The 23824-nt window shown below is 37.3% G+C and overlaps 1 protein-coding gene across 2 annotated transcripts in view; it reads left to right on the forward strand.

Annotated features, from left to right (window-relative positions):
* The window catches only part of TRAPPC8 (trafficking protein particle complex subunit 8), a 112492-nt gene that overhangs the window by 44542 nt on the left and 44126 nt on the right, over positions 1–23824 (forward strand). For both annotated transcript variants that reach the window (XM_007974361.3, XM_007974360.3), the window contains exons 12-14: positions 6782–6913; positions 22548–22772; positions 23707–23815. In XM_007974361.3, the coding sequence (XP_007972552.3) occupies positions 6782–6913; positions 22548–22772; positions 23707–23815 (466 nt within the window). The remainder of the gene's footprint in view (positions 1–6781; positions 6914–22547; positions 22773–23706; positions 23816–23824) is intronic.

Consider the following 23824-nt stretch of genomic DNA (forward strand, 5'->3'; position numbering starts at 1 on the left):
ATTTACAACATGGCTATTTTAGTTTTTTGTTGAGTTAATTTTAAATGTAATTTTTTATAAATTAAATTTGCATATTTTAAGGCTACATTTCATTATTAACTACAGACGTGTATTGAGCATACTCTGTGACTTACTAGGTTTTTGTCCTTTGAATAAGAATATTTAAAACACTGTGCATGTGCGTTGTTCCTAATATAAAATGATATTTTATTTTTTATTTTTCATATTTTGTTATCTGAGTCTGCTAGGGAAATAAAGCTGATTTTAAAAGACTAATCACTGAGGAGTTTTTAATTTTACTTTCAACTAGCATGAACTTTTTAAGAAAATCATCTTAAACATTTAAAAAACCTATATTGTGAATGTTTTAAAAGAGAAAAAAGTAATTCATTTATAGTTGTTGAAGATTTTACAACAAACATTATTGAGTTGCATTGACTGCAGGCTTGTAAAGAATGGTAGTAATTCCTTTATAAGTATTGTTAATAACATGTTTTTTAGATGACTACTGAAGAATGAAGGAACGAAATCAAACATCTCCTTTGTTTGCTCCTTAAATGTTAAATTATCCTAGGATTTTAGTCCTTGGACCTCTGTACTTTTTAACTCTTTACGTTTTGGGGATGATCTTGTCCACAGCCGTGCTTTCCACTTTCAAATCTGTCTTTAACCCTGAGCTTTCTTTGAGCTTTAGATTTGTATGGCCAACTGTCTTTAAGATTTATCTACTTGCGGCCAGGCGTGATGGCTCACGCCTATAATCCTAGCACTCTGGGAGGCTGAAGCGGGCGGATCACCTGAAGTCAGGAGTTTGAGACCAGCCTGGCCAACATAATGTAATCCTATCTACTAAAAATACAAAAATTAGCTGGGCGTGGAGGTGCACACCTGTAATCTCAGCTACTCAGGAGGCTGAGGCAGGAGAATTGCTTGAACGCAAGGTGGGGGTTGCAGTGAGCTGAGATCGCGCCACTGCACTCCAGCCTGGGCGACAGAGCGAGAGCAGCAACAAAGATTTATCTACTTGGTGTTTCCAAGGCATCTTAAATTAACGTATAAATAAACCCATAAAATTTTTTACCTGATATATCATGATCTTCAGTTATGTTATCACTAACAAGCCCTTTATTTGCTCAAGGTAGAAATGGCTTGACATACTCCTGTATTCTCCTATCCTGTCTGTAATCCAATGTAGAATGGAGGTGGGGGTGGGAGTAATTTTTGTTTTCAAGCTCTTAAACATTATTTATTTAATTAAAAAAATTTTAATCTTTAAAAATATATTTTCTTTTTGTATCTCCATATAGTTTACTTATCTCTCTTTCTTTTGTTGGTTTTTTTAAAACTTGTCCTACTGTACTAGTTCTCATTCTTAATATTTTTTCTTTGGGACTGCGGCCTTTTCCCTCTTGCTTTGTCTAGTTTACTAGTCATGATATCAGGTGTGTACTTCAGATAGTCTTGCCTAGTACACCCATTTGTCCTGAGTGTCTCTGTTCTGCTCTCTCATATAATGCTGTAAAACCTGACTTACCATATTATATTATATTGGAAATTATGTTTAAGCTTCTTAAGCTGTTAGCTTCTTGAGGTCAGGGAACCGTGTTGCCTTCTGTTTTTATTCCTGTTGCCTAACACTGGCCTTGGCACGTGGATTAGATGCTCTACAAGTGTTTGTTGGAACTGAACCATTAATTCTTCTACAAAAGTTTCTGTAAGATCTAACTAGTTAGGTTAAGAAGTGATATTTAAAATGTTTAATAATTGTTATTGCATGGCCACTGACTAATAAATATGAACAGATAACAAACTATTTGTAGAGCTGAATATAGGCTTTTGAGTATTCTGATGTTCTCTATTATAATAAATAATCTTAACTTGGATTTGAATGTGTTGCTGTGTTTTTCAACCTAAGGATTATCAGTGAATGTAAAAAGAATTTATGGTTCAGGAGCTTGAATAAAATTCCTTTTTTTCTTCCTTGCTTAAATGCTTTTAATTGCCATTCTATCCACATATGTGAATAAAATTTCTTCAGAGCAAATTCTCCTGTCTGCATTATAACTGTGTTATTTTTTATCATTTTTCTCTTCTTTCCAACTCTTTGTTTTCACTTTTCTTTCTCAAATCTGGATGATTTGTTTTATCATGAAAGTCTAGAAAATGTATCATTGTTATTTACTGCCATATGGTGGGGAGAGGGGGCAGGTGGTGGTGCATGTACCCAGAAATTGTGATTCTCAGTGGCCTTTTCTGCAATACCTGTCATAAATTTCTTTGGGGTAACTTGAAACTAATGATTATTGGGCATAATGTTTATAAATTATGTTAAATCTTTACCAACAATTTACATTTATTGTATGTATTTTGTTAACTAGAAAGGCTGTATAATATCAAGAGTTGCACACTGGTTTTGAAGCTGGAGAACTGAGTTACATACTCTTGACATGCCTGAACTCTGTTCCCTAGATTTTTGCTAATACTGTCATAGGGAAAGATAGTTAATGAGGCCTGGGCAAGAGGAGGAGCTGTGCTTTGACTTTATGTACTGCAAATTTTTGGGCAAGTGGATCTTATTTTTTGTTTTATGCCCTGGGATTCTCAGAATGGCAGAGCAAACCCAGTTTAATGATAAAACATGCCACATTTATCACCATATAGGATATATATGAATTTGGTGCTTAAGACATACCTGCTTGTATCTGTTTCTGTATTGAACACTTATTCTGGTCTTACAACCCATTTTTTCTGTTATTTAAATATGAAAAATCAGTTTCTAGGGATGCTAATATCAGTTTTTGTAAGTTTCTTCAGCTTGGGAGTAACTGGTCTTATGGGAAATTTATCAGCTGAAAGCACCTTTCTTTCCTGTTAACTTCATGGTTATGCAGAGATGAAATCTTAAAAGCTTAGAGCCATCTTTTTTGTTTGATGTTTGATTCAGTCAGTTACAACTGGTGGCTTTATCAACTGTGTTTTTATTGAAGTGTTTATTGAGGCCTCTACCTCAGATGAATTTTTTTTTTCTGTACATAACCCTCATATTTTAAGTTATTGTTGTCCTTTTATCTTTTGTTAAAATTATCTCTTGGTTGTGGACAGAATTTTCATAGGCCGGAGTTCTTGATGAAATGCTATCAACAGGTTTTTTTTTTTTTTTTTTAGTTTCTTATGGAACATATATAAAACTTGTTATTTGATAGTATGAAATACACCACTATATTAAAATTTTATCTTTCAATTCATTTAAAGCCTTTGCTTTCTGGATAAAACCATCACTTTGTAAAAATCCTTTTATTTCTTTTCCGTCAACACTGATAGCAGTTGTCATTCTTTTCAGGGCTATTTTTCTCCTTTCAAAACAATGTTTTTACCACTTTGGGTGTCACATTAAGAATCAGGGTCTAATGAAGAATAAAGCTGGACTAAGATATGAAAGCACGGTATTCAGCTCTAGAAACTGATTCTCATTCAGTCTAGAAACTGATTCTTCTACATGCAAGAGTCAAAATTTTGTTTCAGCCAAATTAATACAGGTCATGGACTTCCACATGTGCCTTCAGTTGGTCAGTTCTTGAGTGTTAAATTTGGAAGTGCTAAGAGTTTCTCATTTTGGTTTTTAACTGGATTGAACATTAGAATCATTTGCAAACCATTAAGTATTCTCAGGGGATATTCTTAGCTTTTTAGAATGTCCAGGATTGCTGCCCATTCAGGTTTTGCAGTTTAGTGAAGCTTCATAGGCAATAAAGAAGTGTGTGTGTATATATTATTTTATTTTAGTTTAGTTTTTCATGTGTGTTTGTATGTATGCATACATATGTGCGTTGTGCTAAGAATAGACTTAAGAAATTACAGCACTTAAAAAACTGAACTCTGTTGAGGTCTATGTGAAATTCTGAAATAGAAACAATAATTAGGGAGAATTACCTATTTTGGATATTAAAATATATAGATACTAAAATATAAGGCTACAGAAAGTAAAACTCTATACAGTGATAAGAATAGACATATTAATGGGCTAGAATGAGAATTTAAATACTGCATATGGTTAAGGTATCATTTAAAATTAGTGGAGAAAGCTAACTTATTCACAAAATGGTATTGTGATACCTAAGCAGCTGTTTGGGTTGGAATCTTAGCTTATTGTGTTTTAATATATTATGGCTTGATTAAGCTATAATAAAAAATGAAACCAGAGTAACACACACACAGACAGACACACACACACACACACACACACACACACACACACACACACCCCTAGAAGCAAATACTAGGAGAGCATTTTTTAAAGTCCTGGAATGATAACATCCTTTCTTAGTTTGATACAATATCTTGACACCATAAAGACAATGATAGTGTGCTGCCCTGCAAAAGAATAAACTCTTTCTTGTCAAAACTGGAAAATACTGTTTGCAAAATATATCACAAAGGACTAATATTAAGAGTATACAAAGGGCTCTTACAAAGCAGAAAATCACAACAAACCATTCACAAAAGAGCATAAACAGGCAATTTACAGGAAAAGTACAAAATCCCCTAAACATATGAAAAGATGAACAGTCCTACGATAAAGTGTATGTTAAGGAACAAGGTGTTATATATATATATTTTTTCCCTTTTTTGAGACAGGTTGTCCTGTCACCAAACCTGGAGTGCAGTGGTGAATTCATGGCTCACTGCAGCTGCAGTCTCCCAGGCTCAGGTGATTCTCCTGCCTCAGCCTCCCAAGTAGCTAGGACCACAGACACTCACCATCATGCCCAGCTAATTTTTGTAGAGACGGGGGTCTCTTTCTGTTGCCCAGGCTGGTCTTGAACTCTTTGGCTCAAACGATCCCCCACCTTCACCTCCCAAAGTTCTGTTATAGGTGTGAGCTCCCAGCTGTCATTTTTCTTTTATTAGCTTAAAATTTTGAAGATTTTTGGCTGAGTAGAGTGGAACACATATACTCTTATTCTTTGTTGATGAGAGTATGTATTGGTGCTACCTTTTTTGTAGCAGTTTGGCTATATTGATTAGAATCTGAAGTAGTGTATGCATAGCTTTCATTAACTCAGCAGTTCTACTACCAGAAATTTCTCTATTAAAATATTTGAATAATTATTCAAATATGTTTCTATAAAGATAGTTATCAAAGCATTTTATGTAGTAACAAAATATGAAAGAATAATCAATTGGTAAGTTAGGGTACATTTTATAATGGAATACAGTGTAACTTAAATGAGAGAGATGTAGATGTGTTAGAAAAATGTCCATTACATAAGTGAAAAAAGCAAGGTACTCTATATAAATACCACTTATGTATCAAAATATATGTGTGTTTTTAAAAATCTGTATGTTTTAGGCATGTAAACACATGCGCATACATATACAGGAGGGGTGACAAAGGACACAACACTACTAAGCAGTAAAGAATAGTTACCTCTGGCAAATGACATGAAACATGGGCTAGGAAAGAAAGATGTTCATTTTTTCTTCAAACACATATTCTTTTTTAAAAAGTTAGTTTGTATTAATACTTTTTAAAAAGAAAACATTTTTCTAAAAAATAAAGTAAGCTCCCAAGCTCCCCTAAGTATTTCTGACACAAACCCATTTTTAAGAACCACTAATTAATTACGTATTCCTGACTTTTTTACTTACTAGCTTTTGGATCTTAATTACTAGAGCAATCATCTAATCATTTAGTTTTTGTCAGGAGGAGGTTGAAATAGATAATAGCTGCCATTTACTGAATGCTTTCTAGGTGGTTTCCTTGAGTCTATTTCAGCTCTAGTATAATTCTATGATTGACGCAGAGATAGTTTATGATAATCAATGGTCTGTGAACACTTTTGATGTGACTATAATTTGTTGAAATTATTGCATTTAAAGTCAATGTTTTCTGTTTTCAACTTTCCCTGGGGAAAATAATGGCAGCAGAACACATGGAAGGGCATGGTAAGTTCAGCTTGAGAACAGCTAAAAACCTGGAGAAAGTTTTGGTGAAAATGTTGTTGATATTTAATCAGCAACCTTCAGTACTTTCTCAGTTATCTGTAAAATGATGACTCTTTCAGTCGAAAGATTTGTCTTAAGGGTGGTGACATAATGTAGTATGTGGTTTTGTAGTTTCTGTACTGTGAGGGTCAGTTGAAGTGGAAACTTTCTTGAGTTGTGTTCTTTATTAATGTAATAATAGCAGGTGAAAAGAAAATCTTTGAAACTGAAGCCTTCTGAACTTTTTAATGAAATGCAGTCGATTTGGCCCTCTGGAATAATAGCAAACGTTGAGGATTCCTTTAAATACAGTAAAATTTTACAGAGAATTAAGGAGTAGATTAGAATATTTCATAATCTATGTACATGTTTTCTTCGGTGGATGAAAATATGCTAACAAGTCAATTTTCAGAGGAAATCAGATTGGTGTAAATGTTTTCTGGTTTATTTTTTATCGGTATACCTGTAATAAATTTGTAGTTGACAAACTTTTTTGCTATTTGAGAAGGGATTGCAGTTATTCACAGATTTTGGTACATGGCACATATCATAACCAGACATTTGGCTTTTATGAAAAGCTAAGTATTTCATGGTAGAAAATGTTTTCAAAGCTTAAAAGAATTTTGTGTTTATTGGAAGAATCAAGATTGGTTTGCCCCTTGATCTTTGCCCTCATATACTCTTAAGTTAAACATTGGATATGCTATATATTAAGATATTAAATGTTTTTTCACTAGTTATCTATTTACTTTTAACTTGGTGAAACTAACCTTTTTCTCTTTTAAACATTCACTAGGATTCTGATCTTCGAAGTGCACTTCTTTTGGAACAGGCGGCACATTGCTTTATAAACATGAAAAGTCCCATGGTTAGAAAATATGCATTTCATATGATATTGGCAGGCCATCGATTTAGTAAAGCAGGGCAGGTGAGTGCTTTTGCTTTACAATGAAAAGTTGCTATTAATTTCTTTTATAAATGTGTGTCATTTGTCCATTTTTTGTTATTTAAAATGAATCTTAAAAACTAAATGAAATTTTGTTCTGAAGTAATTTATTGGTAAAGGCATGAGATTTGGATTTAGACAAATCTGGCTATGAATTTTGATCTTCTATTCACAACTTTGGTCAGGCTACTTCTCTGAGCCTCAGGGTTTTTTTATTTATAAAATTTGTAATTTTACCCAAATTTTGGTTAGGTTAAACTAAATCACATTTGTGAAAAGCCAGATAGATTGTATGCATTCAAGTAGGAATGAATTCTCCCTATTTCAGCTCTGATCTTCTGTTCTCTCTCAAAGTGATTTTTAAAAAAAATCCTGCTCTTTCTGTTTCAGAGTGCTTTATAATGCTGTTGACTAAATACTTAATGTATAGACGTCTTCTGTCTCTTGTCTCTTGACGCAGTTGAGTTGCTGGGATCTTTACTGATTTATAGAGATTTATCCAGCCCCAGTTGTCCTAGAACCATTAGTCGGAGAGAGCTAGCTTTCTTGGAGGCTGAGAGTAGCAGTAGGGAGATAGTGATTTACTATAAATATAAATAGAAACTTGGATTAAACAACCATTAAACAACCATCTCTATATTTCAGAGACTATACTAGGAGCTGAACATACACCCATAAAATCAACATGGTCTTACCTCTTAAGGAGCTTTTGATCTATTAGGGGCATATGAAGATCTTTTAAAAATTTAGTTAATATGGGCCGGGCGTGGTGGCACACTCCTGTAACCCCAGCACTTGGGAAGGCTGAGGTGGGTGGATCACGAGGTCAGGATATCGAGACCATTCTGGCTAACACAGTGAAACCCCGTCTCTACTAAAAATACAAAAAAAATTAGCCGGGCGTGGTGGCGGGCACCTGTAGTCGCAGCTACTCAGGAGGCTGAGGCAGGAGAATGGCATGAACCTGGAAGGCAGAGCTTGCAGTGAACCGAGATTGTGCCACTGCATTCCAGCCTGGGCAACAAAGCGAGACTCCGCCTCAAAAAAAAAAAAATTTAATATGAATATACTAAGTATGAAATGTAACTGTGAACATCCTTACATTTTTGTAAGTCTGTGCTAACCAAAGCATCCCAGTGTTTTACACAATGTACATTATTTCAAAGGTACAAAGAAAAGTAAAGATGTTCGAAATTACTGTCAATTTTATGTAAAAATACTGTAATTTTTTAAAACCAACATTTCAAAATTGGGCTCCTTCCTCTATTTTTGGAACCCGTGGAAAGTTAGAAAATATGTGGAATTGCTTAATGTTCATTGAAAAAACCTTTCAAATCTTAATATAAGATTAAATGTCTTTATAATAATTGATACACTCCATGAATTAGAATTTCTCAGGCTCTAACATGGAAAAAACTTAAAAAAAATAACTATTATTACTTTTCATGGCTTTTCTTCAGTAGTAAGTGCAAGTGCATCTGAAACATGTTACCCCACTGTGTATCTCTGGTTAAAAGGTTTCTGTTCAAAAAATGACAAAATGTATTAAGCAGGTTTCCTTTGCTTGAAAGAAAATATATGTCCCATTAGGAATGGTCTGTTGTCTCCTATTGAAAATAAGTCATCATTTTTCTACATCTTTGTCCACTTTTATGAATGGTTTCATTTGTGAGAATGGTAATGTCATTGGAACTAGAAACAGCTGCTTGTATCTTACCTTCCCAAATTATAGGGCATATTGCTTCTAGGAAATACCTAACAAGTTAAAAATGCTACGTTTGTGGTAGGTTGAGATATATTTGCTGTCTGGCTTGATAATCATCTTCTTACTGTAGCATATAACCCTGCGAAGTTAATGATTCAAGGTAGCTGGGTTTGCTATTTCATGACCACTCTATATACTCTGAACCCAAGACAGCTCTTCCACGAAACACTACAGTTTGTGGAAATCTGAGAATATGACTATAAATTAAGATCTACTGGATAAGTCAATACAATATATATCTAACTGAAGCTGGTCAAGAGCAATCTCTTCCTTGGAAGTTAGGGTGCATAGAACACATATAATTCTGACTGAGGCCGAGTTTCTGAGAAGCACCAACTTTTTATTATTTTAAAAAAATTTTTAAGTTCCAGTGTACATGTGCAGGATGTGCAGGTTTGTTACATAGGTAAACGTGTGCCATAGTGGTTTGCTGCACCTGTCAACCCATCACCTAGGTATTAAAGCCCAGCATTCATTAACTCTTTTTGCTAATGCTTTCCCTCCCCCCACCCTACCCCGCAATAGGCCACAGTGTGTGTTGTTCTCCTACTGTGTCCATGTGTTCTCATTGTTCAGCTCCCACTTATAAGTGAGAACATGTGGTGTTTGGTTTTCTGTTCCTGTATTAGTTTGCTGTGGATAATGGCTTCCAGCTCCATCCATGTCCCTGCAAAGGACATGATCTCTTTCCTTTTTATGGCTGCATAGCATTCCATGGTATGTATGTATGTGCCACATTTTCTTTATTCAGTCTATCATTGATAGGCATTTGGGTTGATTCCATGTCTCTGCTATTGTGAATAGTGCTGCAGCGAACATAGGTGTGCCATAAAACAGAATTCTCCTGCCTCAGCCTCCCGAGTAACTGGGATTACAGGCATGCATCACCACGCTCAGCTAATATTGTATTTTTAGTAGAGGCGAGGTTTCTCCATGTTGGTCAGGCTGGTCTTGAACTCCCAACCTCAGGTAGTCTGCCTGCCTTGGCCTCCCAAAGTGCTGGGATTACAGGCGTGAGCTACCATGCCTAGCTTTGACTTTTTAATAATCACCATTCTGACTGGCATGAAATGGTATCTCATTGTGGTTTTGATTTGCATTTCTCTAATGATCAGGTTTTGATTTGCATTCCTCTAATGGTCAGTGATGTTGAGCTTTTTTTTTTTTTTTTCATGTTTGTTGGCTACATAAGTGTCTTCTTTTGAGAAGTATCTGTTCATGTTCTTTGCCCACTTTTGGATGGGGTTGTTTTTTTCTTGTAAATTTGTGTAAGTTCCTTGTAGATTCTGGATATTAGACTTTGTTAGATGGATAGATTGCAGAAATTTTCTACCACTCTGTAGGTTGTCTGTTTGCTCTGATGATAGTTTCTTTTGTGGTACAGATGCTTTTTCATGGTTTGGTTCTCTGCTTATCTGTTGTTGGTGTATAGGAATGCTTGTGATTTTTGCGCATTGATTTTGTATCCTGAGATTTTGCTGAAGTTGCTTATCAGCTTAAGAAGCTTTTGGGCTGAGACAATGGGGTTTTCTAGACATAGGATCATGTCATTTGCAGATGAAGACAATTTGACTTCGTCTGTTTGTATTTGAATACCCTTTATTTCTTTCTCTTGCTTGATTGCCCTGGCCAGAATTTCCAATACTGTGTTGAATAGCAGTGGTGAGAGAGGCATCCTTGTCATGTGCTGGTTTTCAAGGGGAATACTTCCACTTTTTGTCCATTCAGTATGATATTGGCTATGGGTTTGTCATAAATGGCTCTTACTATTTTTTTTTTTTTTTGAGATGGAGTTTCACTCCTGTTGCCCAGGCTGGAGTGCAATGGCGTGATCTTGGCTCACTGCAACCTCTGCCTCTCGGGTTCAAACAATTGTCCTACCTCAGCTTCACAAGTAGCTGGGGTTACAGGCACCCGCCACCACATCTGGGTAGTTTTTTGTATTTTTAGTAGAGACGGAGTTTCACCATGTTGGCTGTGCTGGTCTTGAACTGCTGACCTCAGGTGATCCGTCCACCTTGGGCTCCCAAAGTGCTGGGATTACAGGCGTGAGTCACCACGCCTGGCCAGCTCTTACTATGTTGAGGCATGTTCCTTTGATACCTAGTTTATTGAGAGTTATTAACATGAAGAGATGTTGAATTTTATCAAAAGTGTTTTCTGCATCTATTGAGGTAATCATGTGGTTTTTCTCTTTAGTTCTGTTTATGTGATAAATTACCGTTATTGATTTGCATATGTTGAACCAGCCTTGCGTCCCAGGGATGAAGCCAACTTGATTGTGGTGGATAAACTTTTTGATGAGAAGCACCAACTTTTCATGACATTTGAATTTAAAACAGGGTTGCATTGATAGGGATGAGAGAAGAAGTTACAGAGTAATGCCGTTTCTCTTAGTCCTCTCTTTGAGAATTCATGCTGAATTGCTTATCTTGCCCCAGAAGTGTGTGTGTGTGTGTGTGTGTGTGTGTGTGTGTGTGTGTTGCCCAGTTGGATTGCAGTGGCGCGATCTCGGCTCACTGCAACCTCCACCTCCCGGGTTCAAGCGATTCTTTTGCTTCAGCCGCCAGAGTAGTTGAGACTACAGGTACGTGCCACCACACCCGGCTAATTTTTGTATTTTTAGTAGAGATGTGGTTTCACCATGTTGGCCGGGCTGGTCTCAATCTCCTGACCTTGTGATCTGCTCACCTCAGCCTCCCAAAATACTGAGTAATTACAGGCGTGAGCCATTGTGCTTGGCACGACAGAAATTGTTTATAGTTCAATTATTTTTCATTAAGAATATCAGAAAGTAAAGTGCATTTTAAAAAGAAGTGGCGTGAAAGTTTAGTCAGTTAAAAAAAAATTAAAATGCTGGGGAAGAGTGTATGTGATTAGACAACCTTTCTTTCTGTTCTTACTATAAAAAACTGACTCAAACCTTGTACCTCATTTAAATTTCTTTTCCAAAAAAATCTTCAAAAATCCACTTGAACGCTTTCGAAAATCCACTTGAACACGCAGACACATTCGATTCTTTTTCTGTATCTATCAGTTTTTAATAATGTGTTCCCTTACTAAATGCTAAAGATAGAGTTGCTTTTTTCTTTTTTTTCCCAAGAAACATCACTTAAAAATTAATTTAGAAACAGGCCATGCATGTTGGTTCACACCTGTAATCCCAGCACTTTGGGAGGCCAAGGTGGGCTGATCACCTGAAGTTTAGAGTTTGAGACCAGCCTGACCAACATGGAGAAACCCTGTCTCTACTAAAAAGACAAAATTAGCTGGGCGTGGTGGTGCATGCCTATAATCCCAGCTACTCTGGAGACTGAGGCAGGAGAATTACTTGAACCTGGGAGGTGGAGGTTACAGTGACCAAGATTGTAGCATTGCACTCCAGCCTGGGCAATGAGCAAAACTCCATCTCAAAATAATAATAATAATAATAATAATAATAATAATTTGGAAACAATCTCAGCTTTATAGAAAAGTTGCAAGCAGTGTTCAGAAATTTTTCTTTTTGCTATTTGAGTGTTAAGTGGTTTATCTATTGCCCTATTATCCTCAAATACCTTAGGACATATTTCTTATTTTCTAGAAACAAGAACTTTCCCTTACATAACCATAGCATAACCATCAAAGTAAAAAAATTGGCATTGATACAGTGCTACTGTATAATCCTCAGACCCCATTCAGATTTTGACAGTCATCCCATGCATGTCCTTTATCAGAGGGCATAGGATGTTTTGTCCTTTTTTAGTCAAGGGATCATTTGACTTCATGACTTAAACACTCATGAAGGTTAGTCCAATTATTTTTGTAGATTGTCCCAAGTTACATATCTCTGCTATTTTCCTCATGATGAGATTCAAATTCGGTATGTTTATAGGAATATCACAGAAGACATCCTGTATTCTCATTTCATGCCATCCAGTGGCAGACTGTTTTTATTTATTATTTAATCAATAAAGTGTTCCTTTTTAAAAAAAAAAAGCAACTTAGTTTTTTACGAAATAGAGTCTCACTGTGTTGCCCAGGCTGGTCTCAAACTCCTGACTTCAAGGGATCATCCCACCTTGGCCTCCCAAAGTGCTAGGATTGCAGGCATGAGCTACAACACCCAGCCAAGAAAATACTTCTTTAAAAAAACCCCTCAAAGACAATTCTGACAATATTATAAGGCACGTATGGACGACGGTGGAAACTGGTATATTTTGAAACAAAAGTTTGGTGAAAATAAAGCCTTTTCTTGGTACCACATCCCATTTTTTAAGATGGAGGTTGTCTGAGTTCAGAGAGTGGCAGTGATAAGTAATTTATGCCAAATAGCTGCTTATGCTTGTGATAGGGTGCAGTGATGGCCAGAAGAAAAGAATACCAAACTCTATCACTACAGAACAAACCAGTTGTATAAAAATGTGCTTATATCATAAATATATACAAACACATACACACACACATATACTGTCTACTCACATGCAGTTTTAGCACACGCTGGTATTTCCATTCAGGCCAGTGCAGTGGTATAAAGAGGGATGACCACATCAAAATTAAATTTCATAAAATAGCTTCCAGTTACAAGATAATAATAAAGCCTCTAACTCTATCCATGACCCCATATGCTAATGCTCTGGAAACTCCCATCTGGTTTTGTTTTTTGTTTTTGGTTTTTTGGCAGAGTTTCGCTCTTTCACCCAGGCTGCAGTGAAGTGGCTCCATCTCAACTCACTGCAACCTCCGCCTCCCAGGTTCAAGCGATTCTCCTGTCTCAGCCTCCAGAGTAGCTGGGATTACAGATGTCCGCCACCAAGCCCAGCTAATTTTTCTATTTTTAGTAGAGACGGAGTTTCACCGTGTTGGCCAGGCTGATATTGAACTCCTGACCTCAGGCAATCCACCCGCCTCAGCCTCCCAAAGTGCTAGGATTACAGGCCTAAGTTACCGTGCTCTACCTCCCAACTGGTTTTTCACAGTCATTAGTATTACTGAGTTCATATACTTCTTGCCTTTGAACAAAGCAGGTGCTTGCTTGTTTCAGGACTTCCTCTTGGTTTTTAAACTGCAGGTCTAAAAACTTTTAGGTTTTTAGAACTGTTACCACTTTTGGATTTCTTGTGTCTGGTTAATTTGTCTCTATTTGAGATTCCTGTTATTAAAAATCAGCCTTAAACTTTGCAGTCCTCTTTTCTGTTTTGGAAACATTTGATCCTTTTGATGTAGCATCTTCTTCAGTGTTCACTTCTTTCATTAGTTGGGCAGTGACGGCCAGGTGGTTAGTACCTGGTGAGTTCAGAGCCAGACCTGGAGGAAAGCTGTCTCCATGAATTGTGATTGACTGGAACTTGGACCTTTTTCTTTGGAATTTTATTTTGATGTAGAGATGTGGGAAGTCTTCTACCCTGTTACAGTGGGTGCTACCCACTCTACTGTCTATCTTCTTTTTGTGGTGACTGACATCGAATAACTGCTTTGGTGTTTTTGTTGCTTATTTTGTTTTCTACAGGGTGTACTTTTATAGTGTGTTTTGTCAGCATCAATTTCCCATCCCTTCTTTTTTGGTCATCTTTTCTGTCAGACATACTGTTGCTGGCACTGAGAGGTGGTCTGTACCTCTCTCTCTCTTTTTTTTTTTTTTTTTCTGAGGCGGAGTCTCGCTCTTTCACTTAGGCTGGAGTGCAGTGGCATGATCTCGGCTCACTGCAACCTCCATCTCCCGGGTTCAAGCGATTCTCCTGCCTCAGCCTCCCAAGTAGCTGGGATTACAGGTGCGTGCTACCATGCCTGGCTAATTGTTGTGTTTTTAGTAGAGATGGAGTTTCACCATGTTGGCCAGGCTGGTCTCGAACTCCTGAACTCGTGATTCATCCGCGTCAGCCTCCCAAAGTGCTGGGATTACAGGCGGGAACCACTGTGCCCGGCTGTACCTCCCTTTTAAAACAATAGTTAGAGAGGCCAGGCACAGTGACTCACGCCTATAATCCCAGCACTTTGGGAGGCTGAGGCAGATGGATCACGAGTTTAGGAGTTCGAGACCAGTATGGCCAACATGGTGAAACCCCATCTCTATTAAAAATACAACAATTAGCCAGGTGTGGTAGTGTGCGCCTGTAATTCCAGCTACTTGGCAGGCTGAGGCAGGAGAATCGCTTGAACCTGGGAGGCAGAGGTTGCAGTAGGCCGAGATCACGCCACTTCACTCCAACCTGGGCGACAGAGTGAGACTCCGTCTCGAAAAATATAAAAATAAAAATAATTACAAATTCGGGAGGTCCATGTCCGGGTTTGCCGCATGAGTATGTTGTGTAATGCTGCGATTTGGGCTTCAGAGAACTAACACATCACCCAAATAGTGAATATATTACCCAGTAGGTTGATTTTCAACCCTCACTTCTTTCCCTTCCTCCCTCTCCCCTTTTGGTGTGCCCTTTGTCTATTATTTCCATCTTTATGTCCATGCATGCCCATTATTTAGCTCCCACTTATAAGTGAGAACATTCATATTTGATTCTCTATTTCTAGTTTATTTCCCTTATGATAATGGCCTCTAGCTCCATCCATGTTGCTGCAAAGGATATGATACCATTCATTTTTATGGCCATGTCATATTCCATGGTGTGTATGTGCCACATTTTCTTTATCCAGTCCACCATTGATGGGCACCATAGGTTGATTTCATGTTTTTACTGCTGTGAATAGTGCTGTGATGAACATAAGAATACAGGTGTCTTTTTGGTAGAACAATTTACTTTCTTTGGGCACATACTTAGTAATGGGATTACTGGTTGAATGGTAGTTTTGTTTTATCTGTTGGAGAAACCTCCAAATTGCTTTTCACAGTGGCTGAACTAACTTACATTCCCATCAACAGTGTATAACTGTTCTCTTTTCTTCATAGCCTTTTAAAATAGTCATTCTACACTGGTATGAGATGGTATCTCATTGTTTCGATTTGCATTTCTCTAGTGATGTTCAGTATTGTTTTCACATTTTTTCATGGCCGATTGTGTGTCTTTTGAGAAGTGTCTGTTTATGTCCTTTGCCCACTTTTCAATGGGATTATATGATTTTATTTTCTTGATTTAAGTTACTTTTAGATTCTGGATAATAGTCCTGTGTCGGATGTGTAGTTTGCAAGTATTTTCTCACATTTTGGAGGCTATTTATTCTGCCAATAGTTTCTTTTGCTGTGCAGAAGCTTTTTAGTTTAATTAGGTACCACTTGTCAATTTTTGTTTTTGTTGCCACTGCTTTTGAGGACTTGTTCATAAATTTTTTGCCAAGGCTGATGTCCAGAAGGGTATTTCCTACGATTTCTTCTAGGATTTTTTTATAGTTTGAAGTCTTTAAGTCTTTAATCATTCTCCAGTTAATTTTTTGTATATAGTGATAGGTAGGGGTCTAGTTTCATTCTTCTGAATATGGTTAGCCCAGTTATCCCAGCACCATTTATTGAATAGGGAGTCCTTTTCCCCATTGCTTATTTTGTTGACTTTGTTAAAGATCTGCAGGTATGCTGCTTTATTTCTGAGTTCTGTATTCTATTCCATTTTTCATGTGTCTATTTTTTGTACCAGTACCATGCTGTTTTGATTACTATAGCCTTGTAGTGTAGTTTGAAGTTGGGGAATGTGATGCCTCAGGCTTTGTTTTTGCTTAGGACTTTGTTGGCTACTCAGGCTCTTTTTTGGTTCCATATGAATTTTAGAATAGTTTTTTCGAATTCTGTGAAATATGACATTATTTATTTGATAGATAGTTTGTTGAATCTGTAGATTGGGCAATATAGTTATTTTAACTATATTGATTTCTCCTTGTCTGTGAGCATGGGATTTTTTTTTTTTTGCTTGTTTGTGCCTATACTTTCTATTATCAGTGTTTTGTAGTTCTTTTTCCTCCTTGGTTAAATATATTCCAGGTATTTTATTTTGTGTGTGTGTGTGGCAGTTGTAAATCGGATTGAGTTCTTATTTGGTTCTCATCTTTAATTTTGTTACTGTATAGAAATACAACTGATTTTTGTGCGTTAAATTTGTGTCATGAAACTACTGAAGTCATTTATCCTAATGACTAGTGTCTTTAGGAGGAACCTTTAGGTTCTCTAGGTATAGGATCTTGTCATCATTGGACAAGGATCATTTCACTTCCTCTTCCTATTTGGATGCTTTTTCTTTCTTTCTCTTGCCTGATTGCTCTGGCTAGGACTTCTAGTACTATGTTGAATAGGAGTGGTGTAATTGCAGAGTGTACATCCTTGTCTTGTTCCACTTCTTAGGGGGAATGCTTTCCACTTTTCCTCATTCAGTATGATGTTTGCTGTGAGTTTGTCATATATGGGTCTTACTATTTTTAGGTATGTTTCTTACAATACTTAGTTTGTTAAGGGTTTTTATCGTGAAGGGATTTCGGACTTTATTGAATGCTTTTTCTGTATCTATTGAGATGATCATATGGTTTTTAATTCTCTTTATGTGGTGAGTAACATTTATTGATTTGCAAATATTGAACCATCTTTGTATTTCTGGAATAAAACCCACTGGATTGTGATTAATTTGACTTTTTGATGTCCAGCTGGATTTGGTTTGCTAGTATTTTATTGATGATTTTTGCATCTGTGTTAATCATGGGTATTGATTTGTTTTCTTTTTGTGTGTATGCCCTTGCCAGATTTTGATATCAGGATGATATTAGTTAAGGAGGAATCTTTCTTCCTTAATATATATATATATATAAATTTTTGTTTTTGGAATAGTTTCAGTAAAATTGGTACCAGCTCTTCTTTGTGCATATGGTAGAATTTGGCTTTGAATCCAGCTGATCTTGGGCTTCATTTGTTGATTTTTTTTTTTTAAATTACTGATGGAATTTTGTAACTAGTTAATGACTTACTCAAGATTTGAGTTTCTTCCTGATTCAGTCTTGGGAGTGAATCTTATCTTATGATTCTAGGAATGAATTCATTTCCTCTAGGTTTTCTAGTTGTGTGTATAGGGGTTCATAGTAGTCTCTGAGGATCTTTTGTATTTCTGTAGTATCAGTTGTGATGTCACATTTGTCATATCTGATTGTGCTTATTAAAATCATATTTTCTTTTTCTTGCTTAATCTTGCCTAGTATTCTCATCAGTTTTGTTTGTGTTTTCAAATAACTTTTTATTTCGTTGATACTTTGTATGATTTCTTTGGTCTCAATTTCATTTAAAGAATTAAGATCTGCTCTGATCTTTATTTCTTTTCTTTTGCCAGCTTGTGCTTGGTTTGTTCTTATTTCTGTTTCCTTTAGGTGTGACATTAAGTTATTAATTTGAGATCTGTCTTTTTGATATAAGCATTTAGTGCTATAAACTTTCTTCTTAATGCTGCTTTTGCTGTATCCCAGAAGTATTGATATGCTCTCTCTATTTTCATTTGTTTCAAAATTTTTTTAAATTCCTGCCTTAATTTCATTGTTTACCCTAAAGTCATTCAATACCAAGTTTTTTAGTTTCCATGTACTCGTATGGTTTTGAGAGTTCCTCCTGGTATTGATTTCTAATTTTATTCCACTATGGTCTGAGAAGATCCTTGATAATGATTTTGACTTTTTTGAACTTATTGAGACTTGCTTTGTGACTTCAGTATATGGTCAACTTCAGAGACTGTTCCATGCGCAGATGAGAAAAATGTATATCCTGTGGTTGTCAGTTGGAATGTTCTGTAGATGTCTATTAGGTCCATTTGGTCAAGAGTCCAATTTAATTCCAGAGTTTCTTTGTTAGTTTTCTTCCTCGATGATCTGTCTAGTGTTGTCAGTGGGGTGTTGAAGTCCCCCAGTATTATTATATGACTGTTTGTCTTTTCTTCGGTCTAGTAGTATTTGTTTTATAAAATTGTATGCTCTGGTATTGAGTATGTATATGTTTAGGCTAGTTAAATCTTCTTGTTGAATTGAACTCTTTATCATTATATAATTCCCTTCTTTGTCTTTTTCTTTTCTGTCCTTGGTTTAAAGTCTGTTTTATCTGATAACAAGTGTAACAACCCCCTGCTCTTTTTTGTTTTCCATTTGCATAATTGATCTTTCTCCACCCCTTTACTTTGAGCCTATGGGTCTTATTAAACAGAATATAGGTCTTATTACACAGAATATTACAAAGACCTATCTTTTTAGGTCTTATTAGGTCTATCTTATTAGGTCTTGTAGGTAGCATATGCTTGGATCTTGTCTTTTGAGTGGAACAATTAAGCTATTTTCGTTCAAGGTTAATATTGTAAGTGAGGTTTTGTACTTGTCATAATGTTGTTAGTTGCTTTGTAGTCCCAATTATATAACTGCCTTATAGGATCTTTGAACTTTGTACTTACATGTACTTACCACTTTTATGGTATCAGGTATCATCCTTTTTCCATGTTTATAACTCCTTTGAGCATTTCTTGTAGAGATGGTCGGGTGGTGATAAATTTTTTTAAGCATTTTCTTGTCTGGGAAAGACTATTTTTTCCTTAATTATAAAGCTTAGTTTGGCAGGCTATAAAATTCTTGGCTAGCAGTTTTTTTTTTTTTTTTTTGTCGTTAAGAAGGGTGAAAACAGGCCCCCAATCTCTTTTTGTTTGTAAGATTTCTTCTGAGAAGTCTGTTTGTTAGTCTGATAATATTTACTCTGTAGATTATTTGATCCTTTTTTCGGGTGGGGTGCACCAGTTACTCATCCTGAGCAGACAGAAGCTTCCTTATCATGCCCCTGTCAGAGGGCTCACAACCATCAGTTCATGTAGACTTTGTCCATTGGGCCCTGGCCAGAGTACACTTCCACCAAAATGGGCAGCTACCACCAAAATGGGTTCAGGGCAGAACTTCTTCCTGTAGTACAGAGTAAACAACTTTGCGGCTTGTCCACCTTCTGTTGCGCAGATGCTTCTCTGTAGGGAGGGGGAATTGGGCCTTGCCCTTCCTGCAAGCCCAGTTGACATGGGATCACTTTTTTTTTTTTGGAGACAGAGTTTTGTCACTTGTTGCCCAGGCTGGAGTGCAATGGCACGATCTCGGCTCACTGCAACCTCTGCCTCCCGGGTTCAAGCGATTCTCCTACCTCAGCCTCCCAAGTAGCTGGGATTACAGGCATGCACCACCATGCCTGGCTTATTTTGTGTTTTTAGTAGAGACAGCATTTCACCATGTTGGTCAGGCTAATCTCGAACTCCCAACCTCAGGTGATCCACCTGCCTCGGCCTCCCAGAGTGCCTGGGATTATAGGCTTGAGCCACCATGCCTGGCCGTGGGCTCGTTTTTAACTGGGATGGAGCCATCACAGAAAGCATGAAAAGTGCTTTCCCCAAGAATACATCTGCCAGCTCCCAGCAGGGAGAACCTCTCCTGTGTCCACAATAGTGGATGGGGTGGGTGGGAAATGAGCCCTTCTTTTCATTTCCAGCCACTGGGGCTGCCCACTTCAGCGATTGTTGCTTGCTTGCATTACCTTTGTCTCAAGGTCGGGCTTTGGCAGGCTGCAGTCCCCCCTTCCCCTAGGGGCAGCCTAAGTTAGGGGTAGCCTAAGTTAGGGGTTACATCTCCATGGGTCTCACACCTTCTCTGGGGACCCACTGGTCTCCTAAACTTGCTAATGTCACAGCAGTTGTGAACATGTTAGGAATCTGGTGATGCGGCGGTGATTCAAGAGCAGAGATTTCCTGGGCAAGGCAGTGGTATCTACTATCTCAGTTCAGGCCTGAAAGGAGGGCGGGCATGCCTGTGTGAGCTGGCCACCCACATCCTTGTCCCTGGGATGTTCTCAAACTGCCACTGTTAGTGTTGTCCTGGGTCATGAGGGCAGAGGGACTTGCCATCAGTTGGATGAACAGATGATCAGAGGGGAGAGGGCAGCAGAGAAGTACTCCCACTTACCCTTTCTGTGGTGTTTTGTGTTCCTCAGCGGTCGATCCCTGCCAAACTCTTGTTGTTTTCCTTTCCTGCACTCTAGTTTCTTTCCATGGGCTCTTCATCTGATGCTGGCTGTCTTTTTTCAGTTTTCTGTTTGGACCATTAATTACTTTGATCTTTCTGAGGAGAGCTGGCATCTGAGGTCCCTAGTAAGTGATTTTTTTTTTTTTTTTTTTTTTTTTGAGACCGAGTCTCGCACTGTCGCCCAGGCTGGAGTGCAGTGGCGCAATCTTGACTCGCTGCAGTCTCTGCCTCCCGGGTTCACGCAATTCTCCTGCCTCAGCCTCCTGAGTAGCTGGGACTTCAGGCGCCCGCCACCTTGCCTGGCTAATTTTTTGTAGTTTTAGTAGAAATGGGGTTTCACTGTTTTAGCTAGGATGGTCTCGATCTCCTGACCTCATGATCTGCCCGCCTCAGCCTCCCAAAGTGCTGGGCTTACAGGCATGCGCCACCCCTCCCGGCTGTAAGCGATCTTGGAAGAAAATACTCTCCTTTGAAAAAAATTGATCCATAGTAGACATACATAGTTTGGGGTATATGTGATAATTTCATACATTCATATAATTTATAAAGGTCAAATCAGTGTACTTGGGATATCCATCACCTTAGAACCATTCAAATTCTCTATTTTGAAATGTAGAGTAGATTGTTGTAAACTATAGCCACCCTGCTGATCTGTCTAACACTAGGTCTTCTTATTTCTTCTATCAAACCATATATTTGTACCCATTAATCAACTTCATTCTCCTTCACCCACTCTCCCTGGCCTTTGGTAACCACCAGTCCACTCTCTATCTTCATGAAATCCACGTTTTTAGCTCCCACATATGAGTGAGAACATTCAGAATCTGTCTTTCTGTGTACCTCTTTTGATTTTTTACAGTGGTGACGTTTATCGCCACAAATACTGCATTCTTACTACCATACTCATAAGATTTTGGCATTCCTTGCAATTTTCCATTTTGAACACACATCTTGTATATCATTCTGGTATATTATTAATCTCTTGCTCTTCTTAAGTACTGCAGTGGATGCACCGAACACCAGGAAGTATGCCCTGACACTTGGCAACAGCAACTTAAAAAGGAGGCTGTGGTAGCACCTGATGCAGTCCTGTCTGGCCCAGGCAGTGTTTACTGTGCTGCTGTCCTAGCCCACTGCTTTATTTGAACCACATGAGGTATAACCTTTCAGTGGTCACAAGACTGGCCAGTGAGTTCTGGCTGGCAGGCAGGCAGGCTGGGATCAGCATGGTTGGTCCAGTATGTGAATTGTTAATGTAGAAAAAAAAAAGTTTATTTGTATATTATTAGACTTTGTGCTGTGGAATACTATGGCATATGTGTACTCTGGCATATGTAGCCACATACATTCAACGTAAGTCTCTGATTGTAGGCAAGGAAAAAGTTTGATAAATGTGTTTGATGTTTTACTTAATATGAAGAAACTCTTTGAAGACAAAACATGCTTCTAGTTAGAGTATGAAAACATTTTTTTCATCATAGTATTAGTGAAATCTAACCATTTTAGATGTTGAAGTTTGTTTACATATTCCTTGGCTTTTTTCCAGAAAGAATTTGAGGTAGATAAAGTCAAGTTGAGAAGTAAACTCTTTCCTTTGAAGTTGACGTTTTGAAATTGTGGCTCGGAGAAGTAGTGGGCAGATGTCAAAGCAGTCTGGTCTCCCTTACCCTCCTTTATATCCCCTACTCCTCTCTAACACACACACACACACACACACACACACACACAATGGCTCAGGTAACTTAATCTATATCATGCCATATATAATTGTGAAGGGATTATCATAAATGTTAGTTTTATTTTCTTCATTATCCCAGTCTCCCTTAGAGGAAGAACCAGTTACTTGTTTCTCTGTGTGTGTTTGTATTTGTTTTTTCTAGTTCAAACAAATTTGGAGTATAATACATTATTTTGTTTATTTTCTTACAGAAAAAGCATGCTTTACGCTGTTATTGTCAAGCCATGCAAGTTTATAAAGGAAAAGGCTGGTCTCTTGCAGAGGATCACATTAACTTCACTATTGGTCGCCAGTCCTATACTCTTAGACAACTGGACAATGCTGTGTCTGCTTTTAGGCATATTTTAATCAATGAAAGTAAACAATCTGCTGCTCAACAAGGGGCTTTCCTCAGAGAATATCTTTATGTTTACAAGGTGAATGCTTATTTTCATTCAGGAGTAGATATTAAAACTGTATTTTAGTGAAAAGTGTTTATTACCTTATCTTAGGATAGTTTTATTAGAATATATGTAGTTATCAGTCATAAACAAGCTGTGGCAGGCTAGGCTTCTTGGCTATAGATCTTGGTTACATCGCCCCTTCCACAGTTCTTGAAAAGAGAATTTTAATATTACAATGAATACTTGATTTATGGCTATTCTTAGGATCTTAAAAAAAATATATTCCACGGGTTTTCTGGATTTTTTATTCATCATGCTTTTATAGACTCATAACCGATTTTACAGTTGGTTTTAAGTGGGTTCTCTTTACCATCCTTTGGAGATGGACATTCTATGTTCTTTTCCTTGTGAAAGATGAGGAGGTATGGATCTGTGGAAAGTAGACAGGCTATTATGGTACAATGCAAAAAAAGTAGCAGGAAGAAGGACTGTTTCACTGAGGCAAGCAGATAGAACATATAAAGCATTGTTTTATGGAAAAAATGGGAAGTGGTAAATCTTTTCCCAGGGCCGATGAATAGAGCATATTGTATCTATCCTGCAGAAAATAACTACCCTTAGGGTCTAGACTTTATTAATTTGAAATTATATGGGTTAGAATTTTGGCAGATAGGATGCTATAATGAGTCATAAGAAGTAAAACGCTTACTAAAATGAATTTTGCACGTTTAACATCCAGATAATTAGCTGAGTAGCCTCAGTAAGATTCTTTTGAGACAGAATAAATATCTGAAGTTCTTTCGAGTTGTAAAATTTTATGACTGATACGTGAAATAAAACTAGTAATTATATATCTTAATATTCTTGCTTAACATCTTTTTAATGCCTTGTGTATTAAGAAATGAGGAAACAAAAATACCATTTTCACAAAAACTACCTCTTTTTTTCCCTTTTATATTTCTCTCAGAATGTAAGTCAGCTGTCACCAGATGGTCCTTTGCCACAGCTTCCTTTACCATATATTAACAGTTCAGCAACACGGGTTTTTTTTGGCCATGACAGACGACCAGCAGATGGTTAGTGAA

This window comes from Chlorocebus sabaeus, chromosome 18 (genome assembly GCF_047675955.1).
Source record: "Chlorocebus sabaeus isolate Y175 chromosome 18, mChlSab1.0.hap1, whole genome shotgun sequence".
NCBI lineage: Eukaryota > Metazoa > Chordata > Mammalia > Primates > Cercopithecidae > Chlorocebus > Chlorocebus sabaeus.